At 38.2% G+C, this 27560-nt stretch overlaps 2 protein-coding genes across 2 annotated transcripts; one reads left to right on the plus strand and one right to left on the minus strand.

The window, feature by feature from the left end:
• The first annotated feature begins 51 nt into the window (after positions 1–51).
• CRIPT (CXXC repeat containing interactor of PDZ3 domain) lies at positions 52–7624 on the plus strand. The gene is made up of 5 exons (XM_007436501.4): positions 52–205; positions 2160–2225; positions 6462–6516; positions 7158–7261; positions 7385–7624. The coding sequence occupies exons 1-5, from the start codon at positions 190–192 to the stop codon at positions 7447–7449; spliced, it is 306 nt and encodes a 101-aa protein (XP_007436563.1). The 5' UTR covers positions 52–189; the 3' UTR covers positions 7450–7624.
• A 3076-nt stretch (positions 7625–10700) lies between these two features.
• Positions 10701–27426, minus strand: LOC103050242 (GTP cyclohydrolase 1-like). Its single transcript, XM_007436504.3, has 6 exons — positions 24988–27426; positions 18029–18138; positions 17547–17602; positions 16427–16458; positions 15697–15781; positions 10701–14982 (listed from the first exon to the last, which is right to left on the minus strand). The coding sequence occupies exons 1-6, from the start codon at positions 25298–25300 to the stop codon at positions 14856–14858; spliced, it is 723 nt and encodes a 240-aa protein (XP_007436566.1). The 5' UTR covers positions 25301–27426; the 3' UTR covers positions 10701–14855.
• Positions 27427–27560: the final 134 nt, after the last annotated feature.

Genomic DNA, 27560 nt, shown 5'->3' on the forward strand with positions numbered 1-27560 from the left:
AACAATCCGCCAGTCTCTAAGGCGCTCTCAACCAGTAGACGCCAGGAGCGAGCGAGGAACCCGGAAGCGGAAACGTGGAGGGTCAGGAAGGTTCGGAAGTGGAATGTTGTGGTGGTGAGGAGCTTCGAGTCTCTGTCAGCTGGCTGACGGTTTTTCGCCGGTTTCGGTTCGGTGTTTTAGGCCTTCGCCATGGTGTGCGAGAAGTGTGAGTTGAAGGAACGGGTGATGGTGGGAGAACACGCGGTGTAAGGTGGGGAGGGTCTTTTAACAACAATAGAGCAGTTCGTTGGAGCTCGTTCCTGAGAAATGAGTAAAATCCAGGTGGCCCGGCGCTTCTGTCATAGATCTCGGGATTCTCCTGTAAGGAACGGCTGCCTGCCCCGCCCCCACCCTCACCCCCCGCCCGGTAAGGAAGTCTAGTAGTATTTCTGAACGAGTCGGTGCCTGGTGCTCTCAGTTCAGTACCACAAGCAGAAACAGAGGGCTACCTGCTGTAAAAGCCAAGGACTTGTTTCTTTGTGTCATACTTAAAACAGAAGTTTGGGGACCGTTGCCTTATGTTGCCATCCTGACTGCACTTAATGGAATTTGGTTCTGTGGGTATACATACCTAAGATTATTCTGTTTGGAGCTATTGAATCAGATGAAGCATTATTATGAATGCGCAATGAGGGAGGTTTTCAAAGCAGTTAAAGTGACTTAGAGGAACAGGTGCCATGAAGTTGCTGTTTGTTGGATACTTTGATTCTCAAAATTGTGAATACTGTAAAGTTTTCAGTAGGTCCTAGCAATTATGGCTGTTTGATATTCTGAAAATCACTGGTAACAAAATGCCTGGAATGTATTGTTCAGATACAACAGTAGGAGAGGTTTGTTGTGCTAATAATTTTTTGTCAGCTTTTGTGATTGTTAATTACAAAGTTCATAATGTAGATGGGAAAGAGAGAACTGAACCTGAAAGATACTAATTTCAAAAACAGGATTCAAGCTTATCAGTACAACCTTTCTCAACCCATAGGATTGTGTAGTGATGTATAGTGATTACAGTTCCAAGAATTCTTACTCTCTCTCTTAGCTACTTGGCTACACAAAGATTATGGTCACTAGAGAATTATGCTCTAGTGACTATAAGATTTTTCTTTTTTCTCAATTTTTTTAATATTAAGATCTGCATAGAAAAACCTATATCCTAATCTATCTTTGTTTATATATACATAATTCCTGTTAACTTGATGTAATTCAGTGGTATACATACCACTTGCAGACTTCCAGGAAACAAGTCTATCATCCAGAATACTGGGATTAAAATTAGCGTAATCCTACAGGTGTCAATTTAGAAAGTAGTAATGATTTCAGTGAGTATAAGATTACAGCTTTACATGGATTTCTCTGTAAAAGGTGCTACACTGACAACATAGCTAAATATTCTAATTCCTAAATATTCTAATTCCTAGAGCATATGAACCCAGAAACAAACTTGCCTTCTTTTGTTCTTTTGTAAAAATGCATACTTTATTCTCAAAACTATCAACTGGTATATTGTCAAAACTCAATAGCCAAGATTGGACTATTATGATACAAATTTCATCCACGACAGCAATTCTAATCTTTCCTAGGCTCATGGAGCTTATGTGGTGATTACACATCAAGCAGCAACATATGTGATCATGGGAATTTCTACTAACTCGATTTGCTGTATATTCCTCATAATCTGCAAACCCTAATTCATTTGCATTCCTGTTTGTTATTTTTACATTTATGTCCTGTTTTCAATCAGAATTTCTTGTGAACATGTGTCATAGACCTGTTCATAGTTATTGATAAGTAATCCTTACTGTATTTAGAAGGACCAACACCTCGCAGCTTTAAAAACGTGTATTAGTAGAAAAACCTCACTAAATCCCATAGGGCAACTTCTTGAGTCATAGGGCAGACTCCATGCATCATCAATGGCTGTCCAATTTTCCTAGAGTGTCATAGTTATAGAAAAATTGTCTACATGGCATGCAGTACTTTGTATTACTAGTATTTATATTATTAGGATTTCTGCTGTTCAGCTTAATTGAATCTGTGAAATGATATTTGCTGAACATACTGTGCTGTTATAATCTATTATATTATCATAGTTTTTATTCTGTCTTTTCTATGCTGCTTCATAGGTGAAAGAAAACTTGGTACAGTAATTACGCCTGATACCTGGAAAGATGGTGCAAGAAACACAACAGGTACTCTTAAATATCACAAGAATTGCTATCTATTTTTGATAATTAGTACACTTTCTCATTTCTTGATCAGGAAAGTGAGTAGGAAAAGTCAATTAAAAAACTGCAGATCTTCATGTCAAGTTGTATGTTCTTTATTTTCTTTATAATTATTGCCTCAGTAATCACATGGGTATGTTTTCTTTTATCTTTGTTCAGAAAAGTAATGTTTCTTATAAAAGTATAAAGAATTTCATAATCTAATTATCATTATTAAGCAGTAGACAATCAGAACCTGGAACTGCCATGTATAATATATAAGCAGGTTTCCTTTCTACCATCTGAACATCACAGGGACATTTGTAAATTAGTTTTCCTTAAAAACAACTACTGATGCTAAAACCCTTTACAATTTGATAATAAGAACATGATTGAACTTGTATGGTTGAACCTAGTTTAAAGGGCTCATCATTTTTAGCTGGATCATTGTAGGATATTTAGTATTCCATAGTTCTAGTTGTATTTCCTCTGGAGTACCATATCGTTGTGGCCAAACCTGGCTCACCTAAGCAACCAAATTGCTAAAAACATAATTTTATTTGCATGCATGCGAGCAATAATACAGTATATCCTGGACCCCCAGCAAAGCTTTGATACTTTGCTGAGTGGCCCTGAGCAAAATAAGAACCAGGGTTTATATACCTTTGCCCACTACATTGCAAGACGAAAAAAGGCAAAGGCAAAAAAAGAAAAAGGCAGACACTGTGAAAATTACAGCATGATGTTGGAATATTTTGGATAAACCCATCAGTATGACTTTATTATTTATCCCTTCCTACTAGGTCAGTATGCTAGCCATACTATCTTTGAGATATGGTCAGTGAATAGAAACACTTTGGTTTACTGGACAACAGGTTCCTGACTGAGTCTTCTCCCTGTTGCCACTCAGGGTCAATTCAGCTTGCTGTGAATGTTTTCTTACAAGGGCACTTTAAGTAGTTCATATGTATGGGGGGCATCTCAGAGGTTTGGTAGTGAATGCAGCTTATATGTGTATTGGGGGGGGTACCTTTTACCACCACAATATATTTATACATAATTCAGATCTGCATCAGATTTCTATTGACTGCTTGTACAAACACTTATGAAGTATTGAGAGCAATATTACATGTCCTACGATGCTGAAATTCTTAATCATATTAGGTTAGGGAAACCTGGTGAATATTTTTCCCACAAATACATGATGTCCTAATTTTAGTTAAGTATTTTCTGTTTTGAAGTAGTTTCCAAAGGAGTGCAGTTCTGTTTTGATCTTTAGCTGTGTATACTATCTGTTTTAGCTGTTCAGATTACCAGAGAGAACAGGATCTACTACTGTACTAAGCCAGTGGCAAAAGATCTACCACAGGAAATTGATGACTAAGTTTTGGAAGGAGAGTGAATGCAAAATATGTTGTGTCCGGGGATATCCCACACAATAGAATCAAAACCAAATTCCCTCAGTCCATATAAATTCTTGAAACTTAGGAGGTAGGATTTGTGGACATTTGTGGATGCAGAAAGAAGGCAAAATCTCATCATATGTGCAAAAGTCTACCTGTATAGTATTAGATGGGCCTCACAAGTAGTTAGGTGGTAGTAAAAAGTGAAAGGGACATAATTAAGATGTTGGGAAAAGTGGCACAATTTTAACATTCTTCTCAGAACCTTTTGTTAAATTCTTCCTGGGGAAGATGGCGGACTGAAGACAGCTCCATGTAAAGCAGCGCTGAAGTCTACGGACTTTAATAAGGAGCCGATTAACATATCGGCTCCTGCACTCCTCTCTGGACAAAAGAGACACAGCAAGATTGTCCAAGCTTACGATTGTTCCTTTTCCTCATGGAGAGACTGCACGACAGCAATCTCAGGTGCAAGGGGAAATAGGGAGATAGGAATTCTCCATAATTGCTCAAGCTGCAAATGGAGCTTTTTTTTAAAGGACTTTTCCCCTAATAACTACCTTCTAATTGCCTGTTAACTGCTTCAAAGAAGTTAGACACCTACAAAGTGACAAGGCTGGAAATAGCTAGTGAATGCCTTCAATCCTTAATATAAGAGGGTGAAGATTTATTTTTATAAATTTTAAGAACTTAAACAGCAAAAAGCTAGACAAGGTTTTGGCTAAGTTTTTAAACAGATTAAGGGCTCAGAAAGCACTGGAAATTGGACTTTGAATATTAAGACTCTGAAATTACTCTGAATAAGAGTAGACTCTGAAATAAGAGAAAGACTCTGAAATTATAAGAATAATTGCTTATTTGTGGGAAAGAGAAATTGTTTTTGGGACTGAAGACATAATAAGACAAATAATTTAAAATGATGTTTAGCGATACCTTTGAGCAACTGCATCAGGATAGTGAATCAATTGTGTCAGCTGTGTTGTGTTTTTCTGAGAACAGTTTGTTCTTAGAAGATGTTATAGAACAAGATATGCAGCAAAACTTACCCAAGGAAAACATGGATGAGAATCTGAATAAGAACTTTTCACCAGACATAAAGAAAAAACTGGATGAGAATTTGAAAATTAAGAAGGAAATAAAAGTGGCAGTCCTAGAGAGCAATTGGAATAATTTCTTTTTGTTGGAGTCACAAGAAAAATTGTTTAAAGTACTGAAGAAAGTTCCAACAAAGGTCAACTACCATCTGAATGGATTTCAGAGAAAGATTGTTCTGTATAGAACATAAAAGAATATAAAATCAGCTTATTCGGCCAAGGATAAAATGGGATATGTTATTCTGGCTGGTTCTTTTTGGATTTGCAGATATCTTAACTAAAAAAAACTGTGCACTGGATTTATTTATACTTAATAAGGTGTTTAAGTTCTTTCCTTTATTATTTTATGTATCTTAATTTCACAGTACTCAAATTAGCTTTGCATTTAATTGTCTTTTTATTTAAAGTAAGGAAGCTTGATCTTGTTCTCTTTAAAGGAGAAACTATTTTGCTCTGTTATGCTAAATTTCAGTCTTTTGTGGATTTGCTTATAGTTTAGAGTTGAGATTTGGAATGTTTATCAGAATGGGATAAGTTGTTATTTAGGGTAAAAATGTTGTGTATTGGAGCTTGTCTTTAGTAAAGAAAAAATTGTCTCTTTTTGTTATGTTAAACCTTTCTTTTAATTTGTTTATATTGGGATATTGGGGCCATTTTATGTCTTTTAAATGGGATTTTATTTTAGCTAAGAGTGGAGATGAGGAATGTTGAATTTTATATATGTTAACTAATGTTAATATTTTAGAGCTATGTTTGGACTTTTTGCTGAGATTTGGATGGGAGAAGAGGTTAGTTATTTGATTTGCCTATTGATGGGTTATGGGATGAAGAGTTGTATATTGACTAAATAAGAAGAGGTGAAGAGATTATGGAATTGTTTATACACTGGTACCTCGGGATACGAACGCCTCTACTAACGAACTTTTCAGGTTACGACCAGCTCTGGCCGCAAAAATTTACCTCGATGTGCAAACTCTGCCTCGGGGTATGGCCATTTTTCCGCCCTGACACGTGGTCCGTGGCCATTTTCCCACCCCTGACACGTGGTCCACGGCCATTTTCCCGCCGCGCCGCTCGGCCATTTTCCCGCCGTGCCGCGCCCGGCCGTTTTCCCACCACGCCGTGCCCGGCCGTTTTCCCGCCGCACTGCGCTGCGCCACACCCGGCCGTTTTCCCGCCGCGCCCGGCCGTTTTCCCGCCGCGCCCGGCTGTTTTCCCGCCCCGCCGCACCACGCCCAGCCATTTTCCCGCCCCTGGCACGCGGACGCCAGAACGGATTAACGGTAATTACATTGAACCTTATGGGAAAATTTGCTTCGGGGTGCGACCAAATTCGGAGGGCGGAACGGATTAACCGGATTTACATTGAACCCTACGGGGACATTTGCGTTGGGTTATGACCAACTCGGGATACGCCCAGAGTCACGGAACGGATTAAGTTCGTATCCCGAGGTACCACTGTACTTGTCATGATGAAGGTGAGAAGTCACTTTTTTGGGGGGGGAGGTTTTCTGTTTTGTTTTTTGTTTTTCTTTTTTTCACTTGTATTTTATTGTTCTATCTAAAACCCTTAATAAACTTATTGGAGAAGAACTTGTTAAATTGTTCATGTTCATGTTTATTACTGGATACTTCAGACATTTATGTTTTCTTTTGAATGGCTTCAACTTTAATTTGCAGTGGTTCAAAATTGTTTATATTGTTTTTATTTTGTTTGTTTATAGAAAGTGGTGGGAGAAAACTAAATGAAAACAAGGCATTGACATCAAAAAAGGCAAGGTAATTAAAATCTTAATTCATTTATCAATTAAGTCAAATGCTGGAAAAATTGTTAATTTGCCTATTCTTCATTCCCTACATTCTTCAGAATTTCTCTTCCAAGTTTCCTCATATTCCTACTTCCTCCAGTCTAGGGTTGCCATAGAAGCTTTTTTCCACTCACTGTACCTTTAGCACCTGTAACTCTTTAACACTATCACTGCATCTTGAGAAGCAGTGGCAACTTTAAGATGTGTGATTCCCTGAAGTCCATCTTACAGTTGCCAAGTTTTAAAAACATTGGGCTAGATGGTGGTAATTCTGTAAGGCATTGAGCAAGTAATAAAGGATTGGGAAATTTATCGTGCATATGTCCTCTGGGCTGATTTACCCATAGGTAGAAAAGAAAAGGTGTAAGAGAAAACATGAACACTTGAAGTTTATATAGATTATGTTGTGCAAATCTACAGTGGTAGTTCAAAATGGCAATTTGCATTTTGATAGTTTTATGCAACTGCAACAAATAAACTTTCTTAGGTCTTTTGTTAGCTTTCTTGGGGGCTTCATGTCCACCTCCCCCTGCCCCCATCTATTGCAAATGTATGAAAGTAAATAGAAATTCTTTTGATAAACAGCTAATTCACTTGTTTTTATCTTCTTAGATTTGATCCTTATGGCAAAAACAAATTTGCAATATGCCGAATTTGTAAAAGTTCAGTTCATCAGCCAGGCTCTCATTACTGCCAGGGATGTGCATACAAAAAGGGTGAGATATTTTCCATAAACCCAGTTTCTTTTCTTTAAAGTTTATGTGGTTATTGAGAAACAAGTTAAGTTGTACTAGATTGATTAAAACTAATTTCAGTATTCCTGTGCTTTTTATTAACAGGTATCTGTGCAATGTGTGGAAAGAAAGTCTTGGATACAAAAAACTACAAGCAAACATCAGTTTAATTATTATGATTTTTAATTGACTAGCTTTGAATATAGAAGCAATTGCTGAACATCTAGGAGAGACTCCTAGAGAACTTGCATGGGATAGTTGTGCTGTCTTAGGTCTAAGTTTAAATCTGCATTAAATGGGCTTGCTTGTTTTAATTTTGAGTAAAGAAATCTTTGTTCATCATAATTTGATTAAACAGAATCTTCATTTGGATTTTTGGTGGACATGGTAAGTGATCTTACCATATCTACCATAGGGGGAAAAATATGAAATGAATATGGAAGTGCTTAGAATATTCAAAATGTAAGTTTCTTTTTGAGAAACTTAAAGGGCAGCAAATAGTTCAACTTTCCCATCATCTCAGCTACTCTTACATCAAGAATAAGGGCACCAGCAAAATCTCAATAAAATAAATTGGCATAAGATGATGTATGAGGTAAATGTATGTTTAAATATAATACTATGTAATTTAGCAATCCAGCTACACCAATAGGAAGCTCTTCTTTTCTCCTGGCCCAGGGTCTGAAGGCTATAAGGGTTTGAATGGGGAAGACTTGGCTTCAACATAACCCTAACAAGACAGAGTGGCTCTGAGTCTTTGGTCCTCCTGGTTCCAGTGACGCATCATCTTTGACTCTTGCTGGGGTTGCACTCCCCTGGAAAGAGATGGTGTGCAGTCTGGGGGTCCCCATGAACTCGCAGCTCCTACTCAAGGAGCAAGTGGCAGCCATAGAAGCTAAGGCGGCTTTGCACAGATTCATCTTGTCCACCACTTGTGCCTATTCCTGGACCACGAGGCCTTGCTCACTGTCACTCATGCCCTGGTGACTTCTCACTTGGATTCTGCAACACACTTTACATGGGCTGCCCTTGAAGATGATCTGGGAATTACAATTGGTCTAGAATGCAGTGGCATTTCAGTGTGGGTGCTGCATGGTTCACTGCTGTTGTGTGAGCTGCCCTGCCTTCCAGTTTATTTCCAGGTTTAGTTTAAAGTGCTGGTATCTGCTCAGTCCACTAAGTCTGATAGAGTGGCTGTGCTCTAGGTCCCTTCCCTTAAAGGTTACCAACTAGTGGGACCTGGGCAATGCACCTTCTTGGTAGCAGCCCCTGCCCTTTGGAACACCCTCCCCCGTGAGATCCTGGGAGGCCCAATCCTCCTGGCCTTCCAAAAAGCCCTGGTTTTTCCCACAAGCATTGGGATAGTGCAAAGCTGGTGCCCAGTAAAGTTCTTTGTGGATGTGAGGGGATGTGTTGTGTTTGGGGATACTATGAGTTTCTGTGTTGGTTTTTATGGTTGTTGTTGTTTTTTACTGTTGTTGTTATTTGTACTGTCATTTGTGAGTCACCCAGAGTAATGTTGTGTAAAATGGGTGGCTATGTAAATCTTTTAAATAAATAAAATCTTCACAGCCTATGTTTAAAAATAATACAATATTAAAATCCCATCAACAATTGTGAGAAGCGGTAGTGGCAGCAAATGTGTCAATTTTAACTTTTAAAACGGTAAATATTGATAAATATAACCCATACAAAGAAAAGCTCTTTTGGGGTCCTCCATAATTTTTAAATGTGAGAAGGGGTCCTGAGAGAAAAAAGTTTAAGAAACGCTGCCTTAGATCAACACAAGAAGCATTAGACTTTAGATCATTCTTCTCTAATATGATGCTCTTCAAATGTTTTTGACATAAAGATAGCCTGCTAGTGAGCAACAGTGGAAGAGGACAAGGGTCTTCATAACCTGTGCAGAAAACAGTTCTTTTGCCTAATTTAGCAGATTTTATCTTATGTTCTTATGCAAGCAAGAACCTTGGTAGCACTTTCTTGATCACTGAAACATTCAAACTATGTAGGGTGTGTTTCTTTGGGAGTGGTATTTAAATATGTACATATCCATGTTCCAAAATATCAGTGCTTGCAAAAAAAAAACCACCCTAAATCAGGTGTAATTTTTAGCACAGTGTATTTAAGGCATGGTCTACTCAGCTAATAATTCAGCTAAAATGGCTATCTCAGACCTGTATTATTGTTTAGTCATCCTTTCTTTTATTTTGAGCATGGTTCCTTTGCCCTTATTTTTGTATTATGTTATAATACAAGGGGGGGTAGGAGTACTGGATTGGTTTTATATATTTGGAAATATGTGTGTGTGATGTGTGCATTTTCCTTATATTTTAAAAGGCAGAGGCTCTATTGTGCATTCATTCTGAACAAGCAGCTTACCTTTAGTGTTAAGCAGCAATGTTTTGTAATATTGTAGAATTCAGCAACCAAAAATGAAAAATCTCTTTTGGGAGAGACAGGTTGCTTTTCCATCTATGACACGTAGGCTTATTATTATATACATACATAATGTAACCATTGTTCTATTGCCCTTTGATATGAGCAGTATTATGCAAATCACAGAAAAGTGTAAGAAGTAGTAAGCCAAAAAATTAGAAGGAAAGGTAAGGAAAAAGTTCTAAAACTAGTTTACATCAATCCCATGTACCAGGGTTTTTGAAAATGTGTTCTGCAGCACTCTGGAATTCTGCAAAAACGTGATGGGGTTCTGTGAGAGGATAAGAGCCAAATAAAAGTTCAGTTGAATGCAGCCAATGTTCTACCACAAAAGCTTTGCTTCTTGATCAGGGATCCAGGATTTTTAAAATTAAATAACAGGTTCTATGGCATGAAAAAATTTGAAACCCTGCACTATACCACTCCATGCTCCAAAGCATTCTTGCTTCTACCATATTCATTAATCAGTTTCATATCACATTGCCTTTGAACTTCTCACTTCCTTTACAGGATCTTATCAACTCCATCCAACCAAGATTTTCTGATCTTCCCTTTCCTCTTGACCTATTCACTTTTCCTTTATGTACAGTATTTGTTTTGTAATTTGATCCTTATTCAATCTCTTTATGATCAAAGCATCTCAACATACTGATCACTTGTTTTTATATTCAAAAGTGTCTCTTCCTATTTTGCAACATATACCTAAGTACAGGTAGCCCCTGGGTAAAGAACACCTGGGTTACAGACAACCGATAGTTAAGAACAGAGCCTATTGTAGCAAAATTTGAGTTAAATACATAATGATTCAAGTTAAATACACAATGGTTTGAATTCATTACACAGTGCTACTTATACAGTATAATACAATAACACTGTTCTGGCTTACATACAAATAAGGACAGACCTTGGGAACAGAACTTGTTCTTAAACTGGGGACTATCTGTACCTCTTTCTCACTCCATTCAACTTATTTGACGTTAATATGACATATCCAACTTTCGCTTCCATGTAGAAAGGGATGAAAGCATGTCCTGATATTACCATTTTTATTTCTTCTGACAAATATTCATTTCTCACAACAGACCACATACTGCCTACTATCTTTCTACTAGCATTTACATTTTTAAAATATCACCATCCATTTCCTCATCTTTAGTAAACATTCTACCAAGAAATACAAATTCCTATATGTTAGATTTCAAAACGATACTGTTTGCATAATACAATTTTAGATTCACTGCAAATAATGTTTACTATAATAGCAGGACATGTTAAGTTTTGAATATATCATTGCTGGTTTGGGGAAGCAATTTTAATATAAATTGAGAAGAAGAGGAGTAACAGTAGTGCAATCCAATGGTTAGAGACCTGGATTAGGAATAGGGAGATTTATGTTCAAATTCTCACTCAGGTATAACTGGGTCCAATCATTATCTTGCAAGCTAACCTACCCCATAGGGTTGTTCTGAGATTGAAAGGGGGAAGAGAATAATACACCTTCCTCAAACAAGCTGGGTGCAATAACGTAAAATAAATAATACAATTTATTCATTTAAGATTTAGAAGGACCTGCTTTTCAGTTTTGCAAAAAATCTTAATGTATTTTTTAAAAGCAGCTGAGAAAGGAAATATTACAGGTGCAAGGTGGTACCTAAGCAATATCTGCAATATGTCATGGTCTGGTGATTCAGAGGCTTCTTTGCAGACTAATTTGTTTAGTCTGTACAAATTGTACAGAAGCATCCAGCAATGAAATTGCATTTAACTGATTCTATCTCACGCTGGTTTATGTCATTATATTATAATGCAGCTAAAAATAAGAATCAAGGCAACACAGCAATCTGTGATAAGATAATTTTTAATCATTTGAATACTATGGCACTGTTTAACAAACTATATTCTTGAAGATGCCAAATAAAGCAGAAATGTAAAACAAGCTTTGTATTACAAACATTTTATACATGCAGAATATGATGACCTAAAATAAAGTAGTTATGTGCATTTTAGCATCACTTTTAAGCAACCATATTAATAAAAATGTTTTAAAGAACTTGTTAGCTAACAGGAAGAAGAGGGGGCCTCATGTTTATGAATAGTGACAAATATTTCTGCTGCTAACATATGCAGTTCCCAGTATGTGTCTGTGCAGGCAGCCACTTAAGAAATATCACATAACATGACACAGTAGTCCTTTTTCCCTCTAGTGAGTAAATTGTAAAAATATATATTGAGAGGCACCCCCTCCCATAGACATTACAGTTTTGCATTTAAGTAATGCCAATATTTTCTGCTTCTTCAAGTTAGTAGAGTCTATAAGGCACATTTCAAGTTCTGAGGACAATACAGTAACATTTACAGAACTTTATAGCAAAAAGTTCCAAAGAATTGTGTAGCAAAAATCTTTACTATTTTTGTTTCTACTGTTGTTTTGTAAACACCATTATGAAAAAAGTATCTTCAGTTAAGAATCTTTCAGACCAAGACAAGTATATATCTAAGGCAGACCTTGCCTATATGTCTATCTTAGAAGACCTGTGTGTCCAACAGAGTTTAATGCCTCTAAGATATTTAACACGTTTCCTCCGCCCCCCCCCCCAGCATAAGGTAACATATTAGCACAATCTACTTCCCAAATTTATGTCCTAGATTACAGTGCTCACCCTTGCTGACAGTTAGTCATGCTGGTTGAGCATGGCAACTAGTCATAGCAGATATGTTAGTTTCAACCATGAAGGAATATCCTTCCCAACACTTGTTCAAGAGCATGCGGGAGGATGCTATTTTATTTATGTTCTGCTGATGGCCTCCATAGATATGTTTGGATGGCTACTGTCAGAAAGAGAATGCTGGACCAGACAGGTTTTTTATCTGGTCCAGCTTGGTTCTTCTTACATGCTTAACATAAACACTGTAGCTCTGCAACATCTGAGGATTCAGTGCTGGAAATCACTTGGTTGAATAAATAGTAAGTATAGGGGACCTAAGTTTGTATCAGCAGTGCAGCATAATTCAAAGTATATCCTGGTAGCTTCAAAAGAATTTTCTAAAAGTAAATGCGCTGAAGTCATTTAGTCTTTCTACAATTCTTAACACCCTTCTCCTCCTATGATTCCCAAGGTTTCTTAGGGTTAAATCATTAGTTTAAATTGCTAATAAAAAAATCTCAGTTTGAAAGGCAGATATATTCTTTTCATATCAATAAGACAAGTATGTATGCCACTACAAAAGATAAATTTCTCATTTCTCATACATTCCTGTTTCACAAGCATGGCCTCCAAACTGGAACATGAAATCTAGAACCAATGCATGGTCTGAAGTCACAGAACAAGCCTACCCTTAAAACTTTCATACAGAGAGGACTATAAATGATAGCTAATTGTCTAGGTCAGCCAAAATATGTGGAACCATCAATAGAAGAAATCACAATGTAAAATAGCTGCCTTGAATTAGACCAAGGATCTGCCTTGCCCATCAGTATTTATAGAAACAGCTTAGTACTGGAACATATATAACAACTTGGACTGTAACTCCCATCAATGTTGACCAATGAGGCTGACAGTAGATGTAGTCATTATCTGGAGGTCGCCAAGATGAGAAGGCTGGTATCTAGGAAACTGCCTTACTCCAGGCAGATTATTATCCATCTACCTAATTACTGTCTATTCCAACAGGTAGCACTTCTCCAGGGCCGCAGGCAGAGAGAATGTTTTCTAGCCTAATACCTGACGTTTACACTGAAGATGAACTTGGGGGATGAACTTGGGATGACTTGCTTACAAAACATGTGCTTTGCCACTGATGCTCTTTTTCTTGTTGGAAATCATTATATAAAGGTCTCAAGTCAGAGGCCTTTTTCAATCAGCTGTGTCATCTTGAGAAAATGGACTGACCATCTAATATATACAAAGTTTCACCAGGCATAGATGTAAGTCTCAGCAATCACACGCCCACCCCTTTTGGGGGCTTGTCATTATTAATTTTTTATTCAGAAAAGAATAAAACCATACATGGTGCAGTACACATGAACTAAAGCCCTTCCATAGGTCAAAGCTCTAGGGTTTAAGTTCTAGGCTTTTTCCTCTCACTTTTCCAAGTTAGCAGGTATTTGACTGTTTTTGTTTTGTTCTTCTGTTTTAATGGTCTTGGAAGGCACCATGTTAACATATGGTTCTCTTTACCCTGGGAAACACTGGTTCCTGCCTAATTAGCGTCATTCTTTACAGCAAATATGAAATATACCTTTTCTGTTTTAACTAGATGGCTTTAAAGTAAATTGACTTTAGTATACCATACATCTTTCTATATTATAATTGCCAAGAATCAACATTTTGCCTTTGATTCCTTAGAAGATGGAACTTGTTAGGACACCAGCATTCTGGTGGCCTTCCATAAAAAAGGTCAAGTAGCAATGGCTGCAGGTTAGAGGTAGCTCTGTGAAACTTAAGGAAATACACAACAGAGGAATGCCCTGCATGAGATTTATTTTGTTTAGCTTTACTATCTTGCAATCATTTATTTTTCTCTCCATGGCTTTGTTTACAGAATGACATAACTGAGGCCATAGGTCTCCCCTAGATTCACCATCCAAGCTTTCAGACTGAGGGTACCTAAACCAGCCTTCCCTAACCTAGTATCCTCCAAATGTTTGGACTAACCCCCATGATTCTGAGACAATATGGGATTTGAAGTTTAGTATCTCTGATGGGCACCGGGTTGGGAAAGCAGATCTATATCATTCTCATTTGGGAAGGAGAGTAGGTCTCTTGCCTTATTCTCATTTGCATATATCTAAAGATGCAAGAAGATCCATGCAACTATGTCACATATGCGGCCATATGAATAATACTGATTTCTTGATATTTGCACTGCCTGGGTAATATTCCAACAAAACCCTTGGGTGGCCTTCCTTAAACTTACACTCCTCAGAAGTGTTAGGACCACCATTCCCAAGGGAGCCTATTGTAGAAGGCTATTAAGGGTGTTATCCAAAAGTGGGAACAAATCTGTGATACAATTATTAACTCTGCTTTCTCTTTTTTCAATTACACAGCTTCTGAAACAATGGTTTACATAAGGCAATTATAATCATCAATTGTGTGTGCTCCAAATCACTGATATAACTGCAAGCTGCTGCTCTTTAATTCTTGATCAAGGCAAGAAATTCCTCCCTGGTTTTTGAATCTTCTTGGAGGATGCCAAACATACTGCTAGTGACAGTTGTGCTGTTCATTTTCTGAACTCCCCTCATGATCATGCACATGTGTCTGACAAAAAATGTTAAAAGAAGCATTTTTAGAACATTAGCAAACACTGTAATTGAAGCACCATTCAAGCCTCAAACTGTAATACAAAGTTTGATAAAAAATAATAATAAAACCATCAGCAAAATTAAACGTAAATTCTAGGACTATACTATTCCAGAATGCAGAAGCATGCATTCATTTTAATGATGTCCCTGACACAGCATTTTAAAAATCCACATATCCTAGGAAATCTACAGCACCTCAGCAACACTACAGTTCGTATGTAGGACTACTTAGAAAGAAACCTGACAGAATTCAATGGGAGTTATTCCCAGATGACTGAATATAGGATTGCATCCTATTTTCTTATTATCAGAAATAATAATAAGGAAGGAAGAACTGCCCCAAATACTCTTATTTCCATGGTAGAAGCCTATTCTGGATCCAGGTGCCTTCCTTCAGTAGAAGGACACCAGATAAAGCAAGATCAATTGTGAAAATGCTGAGATTTGCAGTTCAGGAACACTTGGATGCCCATGGTAATACCAGGCTACACACTTTTACACAAGACTGAACTCATTGAATAAGCACATAGTATTCCAGTGTAAATCTGCACTTCTATGTTTTTAAAGTACTGTTTACATTACTTTTAATAGTAATAAAAGAAAAAATAACTGGCAGCAGAGAGGGAGAATTACAAATTAGACTAAACTAAATAAGGAATGATGAACTTACGAAGCTTCAATCACCACAGCCACTCCGACAGGTTTCAGAACTTCAGTAATTGCTACGGCAATCTGTTTTGTAAGTCGTTCCTGGACTAGAAAAATAATTAGTGTTTTATGAAAAATTATATTGGCTAGAATCAATTGACAAAGTATATGCAAAATTGCTTTTTAAGGATAAGGCATATAGTGTTCACACTGGACTGAGTCTGGTCAAAAGTTTCTTCAAAAAGAACTTTTAATCCAATAAAAGATTTCTGTAAGCAAGGGAGAGGCTTCCTTTCTTGCACATTCTGTGGTTGGAAATAAAACTCATCTATTTCAATGGCTATCACAAATTTTGAATTTTTAGAAATTCATTTATTTATTTAAAAGATTTATATGGCCTCCTATCTTGTGGTACACAACTCTGGGTGGCTAACAACAATAATAAAAACACAAGTAATAAAAACAATACCAAAAATAAAAACCCTGAAACCTTTGCTGTGGGCTAGCACAAGTTTATGTCCTACCTAGGTTATTTGTTTTTTGAATGAAAACTGAGTTTTCAGTTCCTTTGCACACAAATCAGCTTCTGGATTTCCCTCCAAACAGGCTAACTGGAGAAGGGAGCCTTTCTCCTGGTCAGATACATTTGCTGATCTTTTCCGAGAATTATCAATGGGTCCTGATCTACCTTTAGCCCTTCCTGCTCTAAAAATTGAAGAATTTATTAAGCAGAGCACAGAAATAATACTAACCTTGGAGCCTTCGGCTAAACATTTCAACAATTCTGGAGTGGGGAAAAAAAAGATACGCTAATGAGAGAGGGAGATGGAAATGATGGAAATGCAAACCAGAAAGTGATTAAGTTTGTTTATAATCAATCCCAGACTATAGTCATCAAACTTTTTTTTACTTCAGTGATATCCCAGTTTGAAATAGATATCCAATCACGTTTTTGAGGTCAGTCAAAATTCACAAATTTTTCTCCTGGCTCCTTCCAGCTGATGGCTGCTATTTCAATGCCTAAAATTCCCTGAAATGACACTATAGCTCACTTCAGGCATTTGCCTGAATGTATGAGTGCTTGAAAATGGGTAGCGAATAGGGCTGTGCATATAGCCATACCCATTTCTCTCTCTCACCCCATATGTTCTGCCAGGAAGTATGAAGGGTTGTAGTACTTGTTTTTACTTAAAACAAGTTGTCATCCATGTGAACTCCATATACAAGGTTTAGAATCAGAGCGCTATATTGACTCTCTGTATTGTATTCAAGTGAATACAAGTACAATTCTACTTCAGACTCCCAAAGAATATATGCAGGACTCCATCCATTTTTAAAACTTTCACACATTCAAGCAAGTGTCTATAGAGGGTTTCATCATCATGCTTTTCTAGCATATAGAAGTATGTACTCACATAAGGTCTTGTACCACTATTCCTAAATCAACAACCACAAGAATTCTATTCCACCGTAGTAGAACAGAGCAGTTCTTCAAATTCAAAGGAGAAAGGGAACTTCTGAGCACATGAGTGCTCAATTATCAACTGCCAGTTACTCCTTAAAGTAATTGCATCTTTTCCTGCAATTGCATGGCCGTCATATATAATCTGTGACAGTGCATTTCAAAGTTCAGCTATGAAATAGTTGTGTGTTATGAAGTATTGCGTGATGAAGTATTCCTCCCCAATTTTTACCCCCATTTACCTTTATGGAGATTTCAAGCAACTGTCATATCTAATAGTTATTACTTAAAAAGAGAATCAGACACACTCATACAGTAATCTAAGCTGTCTGTTTTCTCTTGCCTTATTGAATCCATAACATAAAATAGTGTTAAAATAGTGTTAAGAACAGAAGATGAGTAATAAATACCTTGCAAGTTTGCTTAATCCAACTACTTTCTTCCTTGGTAAATATCCAATGTGCACCTGCAGATGTGAAAGGAAGATGAAGAATAATTAATGTACGCATGTATTATTAGATCCATGACTGCCTCTATCTCATGTTATGATTATTTCTTCACTTGCACTTAGAAATTAGTTTTCCACCCACATTTACTGTTGTTCTCAACATTCAATTTCCCAGCATTGCAGTGAAGAAGCTGAATATGTAACTGGGCCAACTTAGCAGGAGCCAGCTCCCTGTTAATTTCATTCTGAAAAAAAAAGTTGCTGCTACTCCTGTAAAAAAACTAATAAAATGGATTATCACTCAGTTATTCTGCAAGGCATCTTACAAATAACAACAAACTTGTTCCACTGGTCATCATGGCTGAAGACTATGGACACTAGAATTCATCATATATGAAGCAGGCTAAATCAAAAAGGTGCTCATACTGTTTCCACTGTCTTTACCTTGCCAAAGAAAGGTACCAAGTGATGTTCACAAAGAGAAAACATATCGATGCCCTTTACGATTACCATTTCGTCATGGTCCTCATCAAAAACAGCATCACTGAGTATCTCTGGAAAAAACAAAAAGAAAGGAAGCTATAATCAAAGAACATGACTTCTCAATCGAGTTCTATCCTTCACTACAGATTATTTATTTATATATATATAAATTTTTCAAATTTGTCACCGCCCATCTCACTGTGGGGTGACTTTATTTGATTAACTAAACAAATAAACTGCCCCCAATGACAACTTACTTGATTCCTTAGAAACTGACTTTGTTTATCTTGTTCCTATCAACACTTTATTCAGGCACTTAATTTACACATAAATTTCATTTCTTTTGCCCCAATTCCCTGCCTGATGAAAGCATACACTGACGTCAGGACCTGGTTCTACATACGGCAAAACTTGAATACCACTCCTGTACTTTTCTGGGCCTGGTAGGAAGCACATCCACCATCTATATTTCTGATACTGACACTTTTTAATATTTATATGAGGAATCACTATGAAGTTCTGTTACCATGGAACTCAAGCTAATTATAATGACTGTTATTTAAAATTTTTAAGTAATTTTAACCCAATCATTTGGTTCTCCAGGATTCCTAATTATAGATTTAATCTCCATTTGACTTACTCATGAAACTGAAAATACTATTCCCTTAAGTGAATTTGTTTTTTTCCCAGCCATTACAGTTTTTGAGATCATATAAACTGGGCTTGAAGAGTTTTATCTCACTTGTTTTGCACATGTATGATTACTGCAAGCAGAATATACAGAGCAATTGTTTTTAATAATTCATGAACAGACAAGGACTGTTCTTTTTCTTTTTCCAGAACAGGCAATTCTAAATGGTTCTTGCTATATTTCTTTTATTTCCATTATTGCAGCACTCCCTAGCATCTGGCAAATTAGCAGTGAGCAAAGCCAATTTTAAGAATCTTGTTGTTTCGGTAATATTAAGACTTAACACAGCTGAGTGGGGAATGTGAACCTCCAGGGTTATTGAACTACTGCTCCTGTTATCTTTTCTCACTGACCATATTAGCTGAGATTGATGGGAACTGCATTAACAACATCCCAGAGGTTACAGATTCTCATTCCTGATTTAAAGTACCTCTACTCATGACTGCTAACTCCTTAGGTATCAATAAAAAATGTTTTACAGCCCTAGTGATATGATGACTGGGATCTTCTGGTTTGAGGACCGGTAGCATTTTACCCAAATATACTCCCCACATTTCATATAGGTTCAGGGTCCCCATTTTATATTCTCCAGATGTATCAAGTATTATCCAAATCATGGATCAAGGATTGTGACTCTATGTACTTACTGAGGTACAGCAACCTTTTCAAGGTGGGGTTCAAGGAGGTGAATTCCCCCACCCCTTTGAGGAGATGTGCAAGGCCTAGTTCTGTGATATACAACAAGCTGTATAGAAGTAAATGTCTTACCAGTAGTGAGTTATAAATCTTGTTCAGCCATAACAAAAATCTGTACCAAATGCTTAGTTCAGAGGTTCTCAAACTTTGTTGGTTCATGGCAAACCCTAGTGGTTCCCAAACTGTGTGCTTTGGCACCCCTCAGCAAACTCACTAACAGTGTCATTTATTAAGTAGTAAATTATCCTGCAGCGCCCCTGTGAGTTTGGGAACCATGGCCTTAGTTCCTAGATGGCACTTACTGCATTATAGAAATAATTCTGTAATAAAACAACAATTTAAAAACACTTAATCAACTGGCTTCCAGACAGCAAATAAAGAAAACACATCTGAGAGTTTTTTAGTTTTATCATTGACAGTAATTCTAAAGAACAGAATTCTCTGGACATTTTGGTAGTTGCAATCCCATCTAGAAGGTACTAGTTTGGGGAAGAGTGACCTACCTGTTAACTGGTATCAGTAATCAGTATGCAGAAATGAATATACGTGTATATATATAGAGAGAGGGAGAGACTCTATTTCTTCTTCTATTGCTTATCTGTTTAGGTAAGAGTTCATTCTGTGAAGCCTCTTCTCTGTTTATCATGCCACTCTTAATTCTGAGGCTGAGCCCAAAAGGTGGAGGTACTTTGTTGTATCTTGCAATGTTAATATGTTTGGAATTGAAACTATGCCTCAGTGGGAAAATGCTAGAAAGTATTGAAGTAAAAGAGAAGAAAAGGAAGAAGGAAGTTATTGTGATAAAGCTCTTGATAAAATACATCAATATAGTCCTTACAGCAAGGTGAAAAAGCTTCTTTCTTTTGCTCAATTTTTCAGGAAAGGTGCTCTAAAAAGAGGTATATGTGCCCACTGAGTAAGCAAAAAACTATTTCCTTCATTCTCTGTTGGCACTGGTCAAAATCATAAACAAATGCTTTAACTCCTTTTCAGCACCCATTTTAGTCTCATTGGATATAATGATCTCACCTCACTGGCTGAAAATGCTGCTGGTCCAAACTGAGATGTCAATAAATGTTGCAACTGTAAATATATCAGCAGGTGACATTAACAAAGCATGGAAAAAATAAAAACTGATTGTTTTTATGCGCTAGTTGATAATGTATCTAATGTAACAATGCCAGCATTCATCTAGATCTTCCATAAACTATGCTTTTTAAAAATCAATTTTGAGATCTGGATTACCCTATAACATCAATTTAGCATAAGAAAAAGGTTTGAAACACATTTTTCCAGAAATAATATACTTCTGTTTTTGAATCAACGTGAGATAGCAGAAGATAGAGTAAATGTATTAAATTTTGAATCCCAAACAATTCAGTTAACTAAAGATGTTATGTATGAATACTTCAAAAGGGCCCAGAAGTTGTTCAAACTGTGGTACTAGTCAAAAAATTTATTTATTTATTCATTCATTCATTCATTCATTCATTCATACATACATACATACATACATACATACATTCTTTGGCACTGCCTGACTCCAGACCAATACAGGGCACTTCACAATATCAAAACAAATACAATAAGATAAATTAAAAGACACAATAAGGAAAATAAACAAAATGGCAAATATGGACCACTAACATCAAGCATATGAACATAAAACAAACTCATTTAATAAGGGTTTCGATCCACCTACCCCAAGGCCTGGGAGAACAGCCAGGTCTTCTTCCAGAATGCCATCAGAGTGGAGCCATCTGGCTCTCAGGAGGGACTTCTTTCCAGAGGGCAGGTTGGAATAATTCATGTTTTAGAAAACTGAACCCCACCCCATCTTTAATTGACAATTGTATATTTGCAGAATATCTTTATAATTGAAAAACCCTACAGAAATGTACAAAATAGTGTACTGAGTTTTTACAAAACAGGGCATTGAGTTAACATGCGTGTTCTATAGCAAAGTCGGACAACTGAAGTTGTTCCCTGATTTGGAATGAAAAAAAATTAAAAACATACAATATACATTTTGATTAGGTGGTGAAATACTCTATTATCTTACATGATAATAGTCAAGATGGATCATATCAGCCAAATCATATTTGAGAGGTGGGAAGAATGGCTCTAGAGAAGCCTATGAACCACAATGGCCAAATGTAGGTGGAAATCTGGAGGTCCATCTGACTTCACAGCTCCTGCTGTGAGAGCAGATGGAAGCCATGGGCTAGGAGGACCATACCCAGCTCTGTCTGGTGCACCATGCGGCCATTCAGAGAAAAGAATGCACTAAAGGCAGGCATGAATGCCAATGCCATTTCTCAACTGGCCTACTGTAATCTGCTCTACATGAGCTGCCCTTGAAGGCCTCTTGGAAACTTCAAATGGTGCAAAATGCAGCTGCACATGTGCTTACAAGTCAGACCCATTACTGTCATATTATACCATTACTATGGAAAATGCACTGGCTTTCAGTTAATTTCCAAATGCAATTCAAAATGCTAGTTGCCACCTGGATATTAGAGACTGGCTATTCTGGGTAGAATCTGCCCACCCAATATACATGAAGAGAGCGTGCTAGGTGAGGGTGAATGCACTTATTGGCATGTTTGGCAGGAGGAGAATGCAAGTGGGCATTCTTTGTGGGGGTTCCCCTCTTATGGAATAGCTTGCTCCTGGAGGCAAGTGGCTCTTCTGCTATGGCCTTCCAAAAACTTGTTAAGGCATGATTAATTCAGAAGGTCTTTGGAGATTAGGCTGGTGTAAGATTTTGATGTAAGGAAGATGTAGCACCATAATATTTGACCAGTATAATAGAATTATTTATTGTTATTGTTTGTACTTATTATTTTATTATATATTGTATACTCATTATTTTATTATATATTATGTATGTATGTATGTATATATTATATGTATATATGTATATATGTATATATATATGTATATGTATATATATATATGTGTATATATATATATATATATATATATAATTTTATATATTGTATACTTATTATTTTTTATATATATTGTATACTAGCATTTTAACTGTAAACTGCTTAGAGATGAGTCAAATGAAGTAATAAAAAAGTCCCACAAGTAAAGGAAAAGAGACTCTGGCAAAGTTTGATCAAGACTTTCACCCACCAGCAACATGAGCCTGGACTTTTGAATTGTTGTCAAAAAAACCCTATATGAAGACTACACATCCATGTAATCATCAGGAGACTTCTATTCAGTTGTATCTGACAACAAATTAAATTACTGTAATAACTTCTTAAACTGCAATATCTACCTAATAAAGTTTAAATGACAGATCAACAGGTCCACACTGATGCCTAGGAATAATGTATTAAAAGACAGACCCAGAACAGAAAACTCCAGAACACAGCTTGCTGTCATAAGACCCAACTAAAATAATTCAAGTACATCATAAATGATCTGCAGTCATCCCTGTTATGGTCCATGAATGATAGTTCTGTATTTGCTTACAGGCAGCCACCTAACCTAAAACAGTTACTAACCAGCTGCAACAGACCATGTCATACTAATATAGATGCAGGAACCAAATGCTCTGGTGGATCCAGATCTCAACTCTGCCTCCTACGAACTCTGATAACATTACTACAATTATTAAGTGTATCCCTAACATCAGAGGCACATTCACCTCTCCATCCTTCAACATGTAGTATGCCATCATCTGTCAGCAATAACTCACTGCTATTGACTGGACAAACTAGCTAATCTCTACACAAAAGAATGAATGGATACAAATCTGACATCAGGAATGGCAATATTCAAAAATCAGTGTAAACACTGCAGTTCTCCAGGATACTCTGTTGCTGATCTCAAGGCAAACATTAGTATGAAAAGGAATTATGATTTCAGGACAAAAAAGCAGTTAGAATTGATTAGAAGATGTAACACCATTTCTCAAGGACTGAACAAAGATTAATGTCTCATTACAGATGTTAACTAGCTGCTTAATGAAAGAACATCTGTGTCATGCCCAACTGCTGCTTTGTTTAAGGTAATTAAAGATAATTTTTAGTCTTTCCTTTTCCGATGTCTCCCCACCACCACCACCACCATTCTCTTCCTCCCAACAATAGAAGAAGAGGGAAAACAAGCAAGTTTTCTTGCTTTTTGATGGAAAGCAAGAAAACTTAGGTGGAGGTCATCTTCCCAGCAGCCTAGGGGTTGGCTGAGGATGATGTCCGTTTTGCCTTCTCAAAATGATAGATGGCAAGTTCTTGTGCAATGGTAAGCAGGAAGTGCAAATCAGCCCATATAAATGCCCAGGTAAATGAAGTATTTCTGGTACATCTAAAATTACTCAACTCTCCAACCAGTTTCATAGCATTTACAAAGGAAGACGGAGGTTGCAGTCTTAAACCCACTGACTGGAGTCACAAATTGCACAAAGCCATAATGCAGCTTGTTTTGCCTGTGACTTCCATAAATCCAGCCAAATATGATTGATTCAGCAAACCATGTTCAAGCAAATTATGACTTAAAGGATGTGCAAACCTAGCCACTTTTCTAGAAAGTAAAACCTTTTGAAGTTAGTATGGCTTCTGAGTAAAACATGGAGAGACCTATCCCGCAGGGCATGTGAAGTGATTGTTGTGTTTCATTACACAAATCCTATGTGTTCCATTTTTGTTTGGGCACAATAAATATATAGTTGCCTTGTGACTTATGAAATGAGAACTTTGGTCTAATGGCATTCTGAAAAAAGTTATTAGCTATCTTGCTTTGTGCATCTCTCATTCTCATAATGTGAGATTCACAAAAGGTTGACTTAGTTGCCACTGCATAAGTTGCTATTGACATGCATTGTGAAGGATTTCCCCATTTCAATATATTGGCCTCTGTAAGCATATTCAGAGTGGCTTTTCTTCAGACAAGTACAAAACTTTATGTGTTAAGCACCTCTCAGTTTTTTTGTTTAGCAGGACATTAGTTGTTGACAGGGTGTGTGGAGAAATGTGCCATGCCAAATTTTCTGGGCACAGTATCTACTTTCTAGTCCTTTTTGGTCTTATTTTTGAAGAGTAATGGTTTCCTGGCTGGCATCTTATGCACACACTTCTGAATGAGATGCACCCATTCCATTTATACCATATATATTTGGATGGGGAAAGCATCAAGGTGGGTGCTGTTGTTTATTTTAACGGTTTCAAATCATGGGATGGTGGGGTTTTCATTTTCTATTTCATATAATTCACATTTGTGCTGAAAGATTTTTGGGACCAGGATCTAGAACTGCCTGCCTCAATCCCTACCTGAACATTTTCAAGAGTGCTTCTAGAAGCCATCCTGCTAAAGGCACCTTGCCTTCCTTCTGCCTGAAAAAGGTACATCAAAGCTCCCTCGCAGACCCTGTTTCCAGTAGCGACGGAATGAAGACTAGAACGAAGGACTATTTAGACTTCCCTTTGAAGGAACCAAAGGCCGCTTTCTGGTAATGGATTGAAAGAGCACTGCCTCCATTAAAGAAAGAAAAGGGGCTCTTGGCCTGAAGGAGACTCACCTTCGACGGTTTCATGGTAGCCCTTGGTGAGGAACTGCATGGCTTTAGCCGCCCTCCGAGGCGTCAGCAACAGCCCTTGCCTCTCCGGGTTCTCGCCCAACCCCTGTAGGATGGTGGCGTAGGCGGCCTCCAGAGCCGGCAGTCGCTCCGTTTCTTCCGCCTCTCGAGCGCGGTGCCCCTTTTCGTCCAGCGCCAGAGGCCGGTACTTCAGAGACGGCCTTCGCACCTCGCCGCCGCTCTGCCCGTCGAAGAGGCAGCTGGGATGCAAGTCCCCGTTTTGGTAGCCCTGCAGGTTCAGCCGGAGCGGCTCCATGGCCCGGCGCTTGCGGCGGACGCGTGGCAAACACGGGCAGCGACCCTCGAAGAACCGCTGAGGCGGCGGCCAGTTGCCACGAGGGCGTATGGGGTTGCCACAGCAGGCGCCGGTTTGAAATGGCGAGCGCGCGTCTAGGGCAGGCGAAGAGGCTGCCCAGCGCTTCTAGGGGGGCTTCGGAAGGGCTGCAGCGGGGGCTTGAGTGGGCTTTGAAAAGGGAAGGCTGCCCCCGCCCCCGCTCCTCTCCTCTCCCAGGCTGGGGCTGACTGTGCCCAACCCTTCTGGTATTTATTGCACCACTCAGCCTTGTTGATCAGCTCTTCTCGGTCAGAGGATGTCATCTTGGGACTGTCAGCTGGGCGAGATCCACTAAGGCGCCCTTTGTCACCTGGCGCCCCCCTATTCCTGCTTGCTCTAATCGGAGGAAACAAGCTTAGGGCATGAATATTAGTCACACCGTACACGCAGATAACACACGCAAACTTTTGCCTTTACCGCCAGTCAGACCGCCCAGGACAGAGGTCTCCCCACCCCTCCGCAGTCGTCACAACAGCTCTTCCTTCCCTCCCTCTCGATTTCATCTCCATTTCTCAGCCCCCACGTGCTGCCTACCCGGCCCGCAGTGGCGTTGGCTGTGGAGGAGCAATTCACACTCTTATGCTTGCATGCTTGCATCTCAGGTGCTTGAAGCTTGAATGAAGCACGCACTCGATGTGTGCATTACGTGCTGGCAGGATGGAGCAGGCTCGTGGGTGTAATTTCAGGTGTCGCTTTTCGTTGCCTGCAAAAAAGACCTTGGGACCACAAGAGTTAGCGAACGTGTTGGAGCACTGCGGGTTGTCTTGGCCCTTGAGTGGCGTTCCAGGCCTGCATTCTGAAAGAAATGCGTGGGCCAAAGCAAAAGTTTAAAACGCTAATTAAAATCTTGAATGGACATAATTAATTACTGGTAACAGGATTTCTTTTAAAGTAGTTTTTTCACTGCTGTCACGCTGGAATTACAGGTTAATTTAATGCATTGGGACTAGGTACCCATTTGCTGCACTGAACAAGAGGCATCATTGGCCTCTCCCCACTGAAGTTAGATTCTAACTTTTAAAAATCTTCACTGTCAAGTTCATTCTTGGGCACCAGGTACTTGTCTATCCTTTTCTCTTTGGGTGACATTCTTGACAAAGAATTAATGGCTTTGATTGTAGAACCAGTCAGGAGAGATTTTAGAAACATCAACACAGCAGTCATGCTCTTTGGTCCATCTAACTCAGTGGTCAGCAGCAGCTCTCCACATTTTCACAAAAGGTTCTTCCCAGCCCTAGCTGAAAGTCCAGGGACTGAACTGAGATGCTCTGCATGCCAAGCATCATGGCACTCAATCCACTCAATCATGGCAGATAATGGTGGGGATCCTGATGACCTCAGGAGATATTCCTAAAGTTAAGAGCTGTTTGATATCTTGGTGCAGGACAAAATGTCTTTTGCCGGAAGTATAGATGCTGTCGGGAATGCTATAGTAACTTGGATTCTGCGCTGAGTAGGGAATATGGATGAGATACCATCAAGGTCTTTCCAAACTAAGGATTTTATGAAAAGTACTTACTGATGGTTAAATCTTGATCACAATGCCTTTTTATGTATAAAAATTGCTGTTTTTTCATTGGTGCTCTCCAACTACCCATCCCTTTATCAGTTTTCACATTCATTCTGAAGCATGTGCTGCTACAGCATGTAAACCATGAAATGTCTTGAGGTTATTCTGGCTGAACATCCATTTCCTAAACCACATATAATCATTTTAATAGAGCTGTTGTCTAGAAGAGTCTCAATTACTAGAAAAGTAATTCAAGGAACTCAGTTTGTGTTTTAGAGCAACCTGTCCAACCTGATATCCTCCAAAGGCATTGGTGCTACAGCTCCCATCTTCCAGTTCAGACAGGCTGTTTTAGATGAACATGCTCAAAGATCATAAAACATGTTGTGGAAGATTTGTGTTCAGATCACCTTGTCTATTTCTTAAAGTTCCATATTTCATATTTTTCTCCTGTGCCATTTTTCCAATTAAATATGGAAATAAATGTACACTGAAGTTTGGTTAAGCAAATGCCTGAAGTTTATGCATTGAATTGACTATGATTTCTTTAAGCAGATGGTAGATCTGGAGTCCCACACAAAATGTTGGGAATCCCTTTTGTTCTGCATGACCTACAATGTAGCATTGCTTCCAGCTGAATTAATTTAATATCCATCATGCTGCACAATCTGC

The sequence above is a fragment of the Python bivittatus genome, unplaced genomic scaffold (assembly GCF_059951505.1).
Source record: "Python bivittatus isolate LINGU-HERP-01145 unplaced genomic scaffold, Pbiv_v1 ctg000020_np1212, whole genome shotgun sequence".
In the NCBI taxonomy this organism is placed as follows: domain Eukaryota; kingdom Metazoa; phylum Chordata; class Lepidosauria; order Squamata; family Pythonidae; genus Python; species Python bivittatus.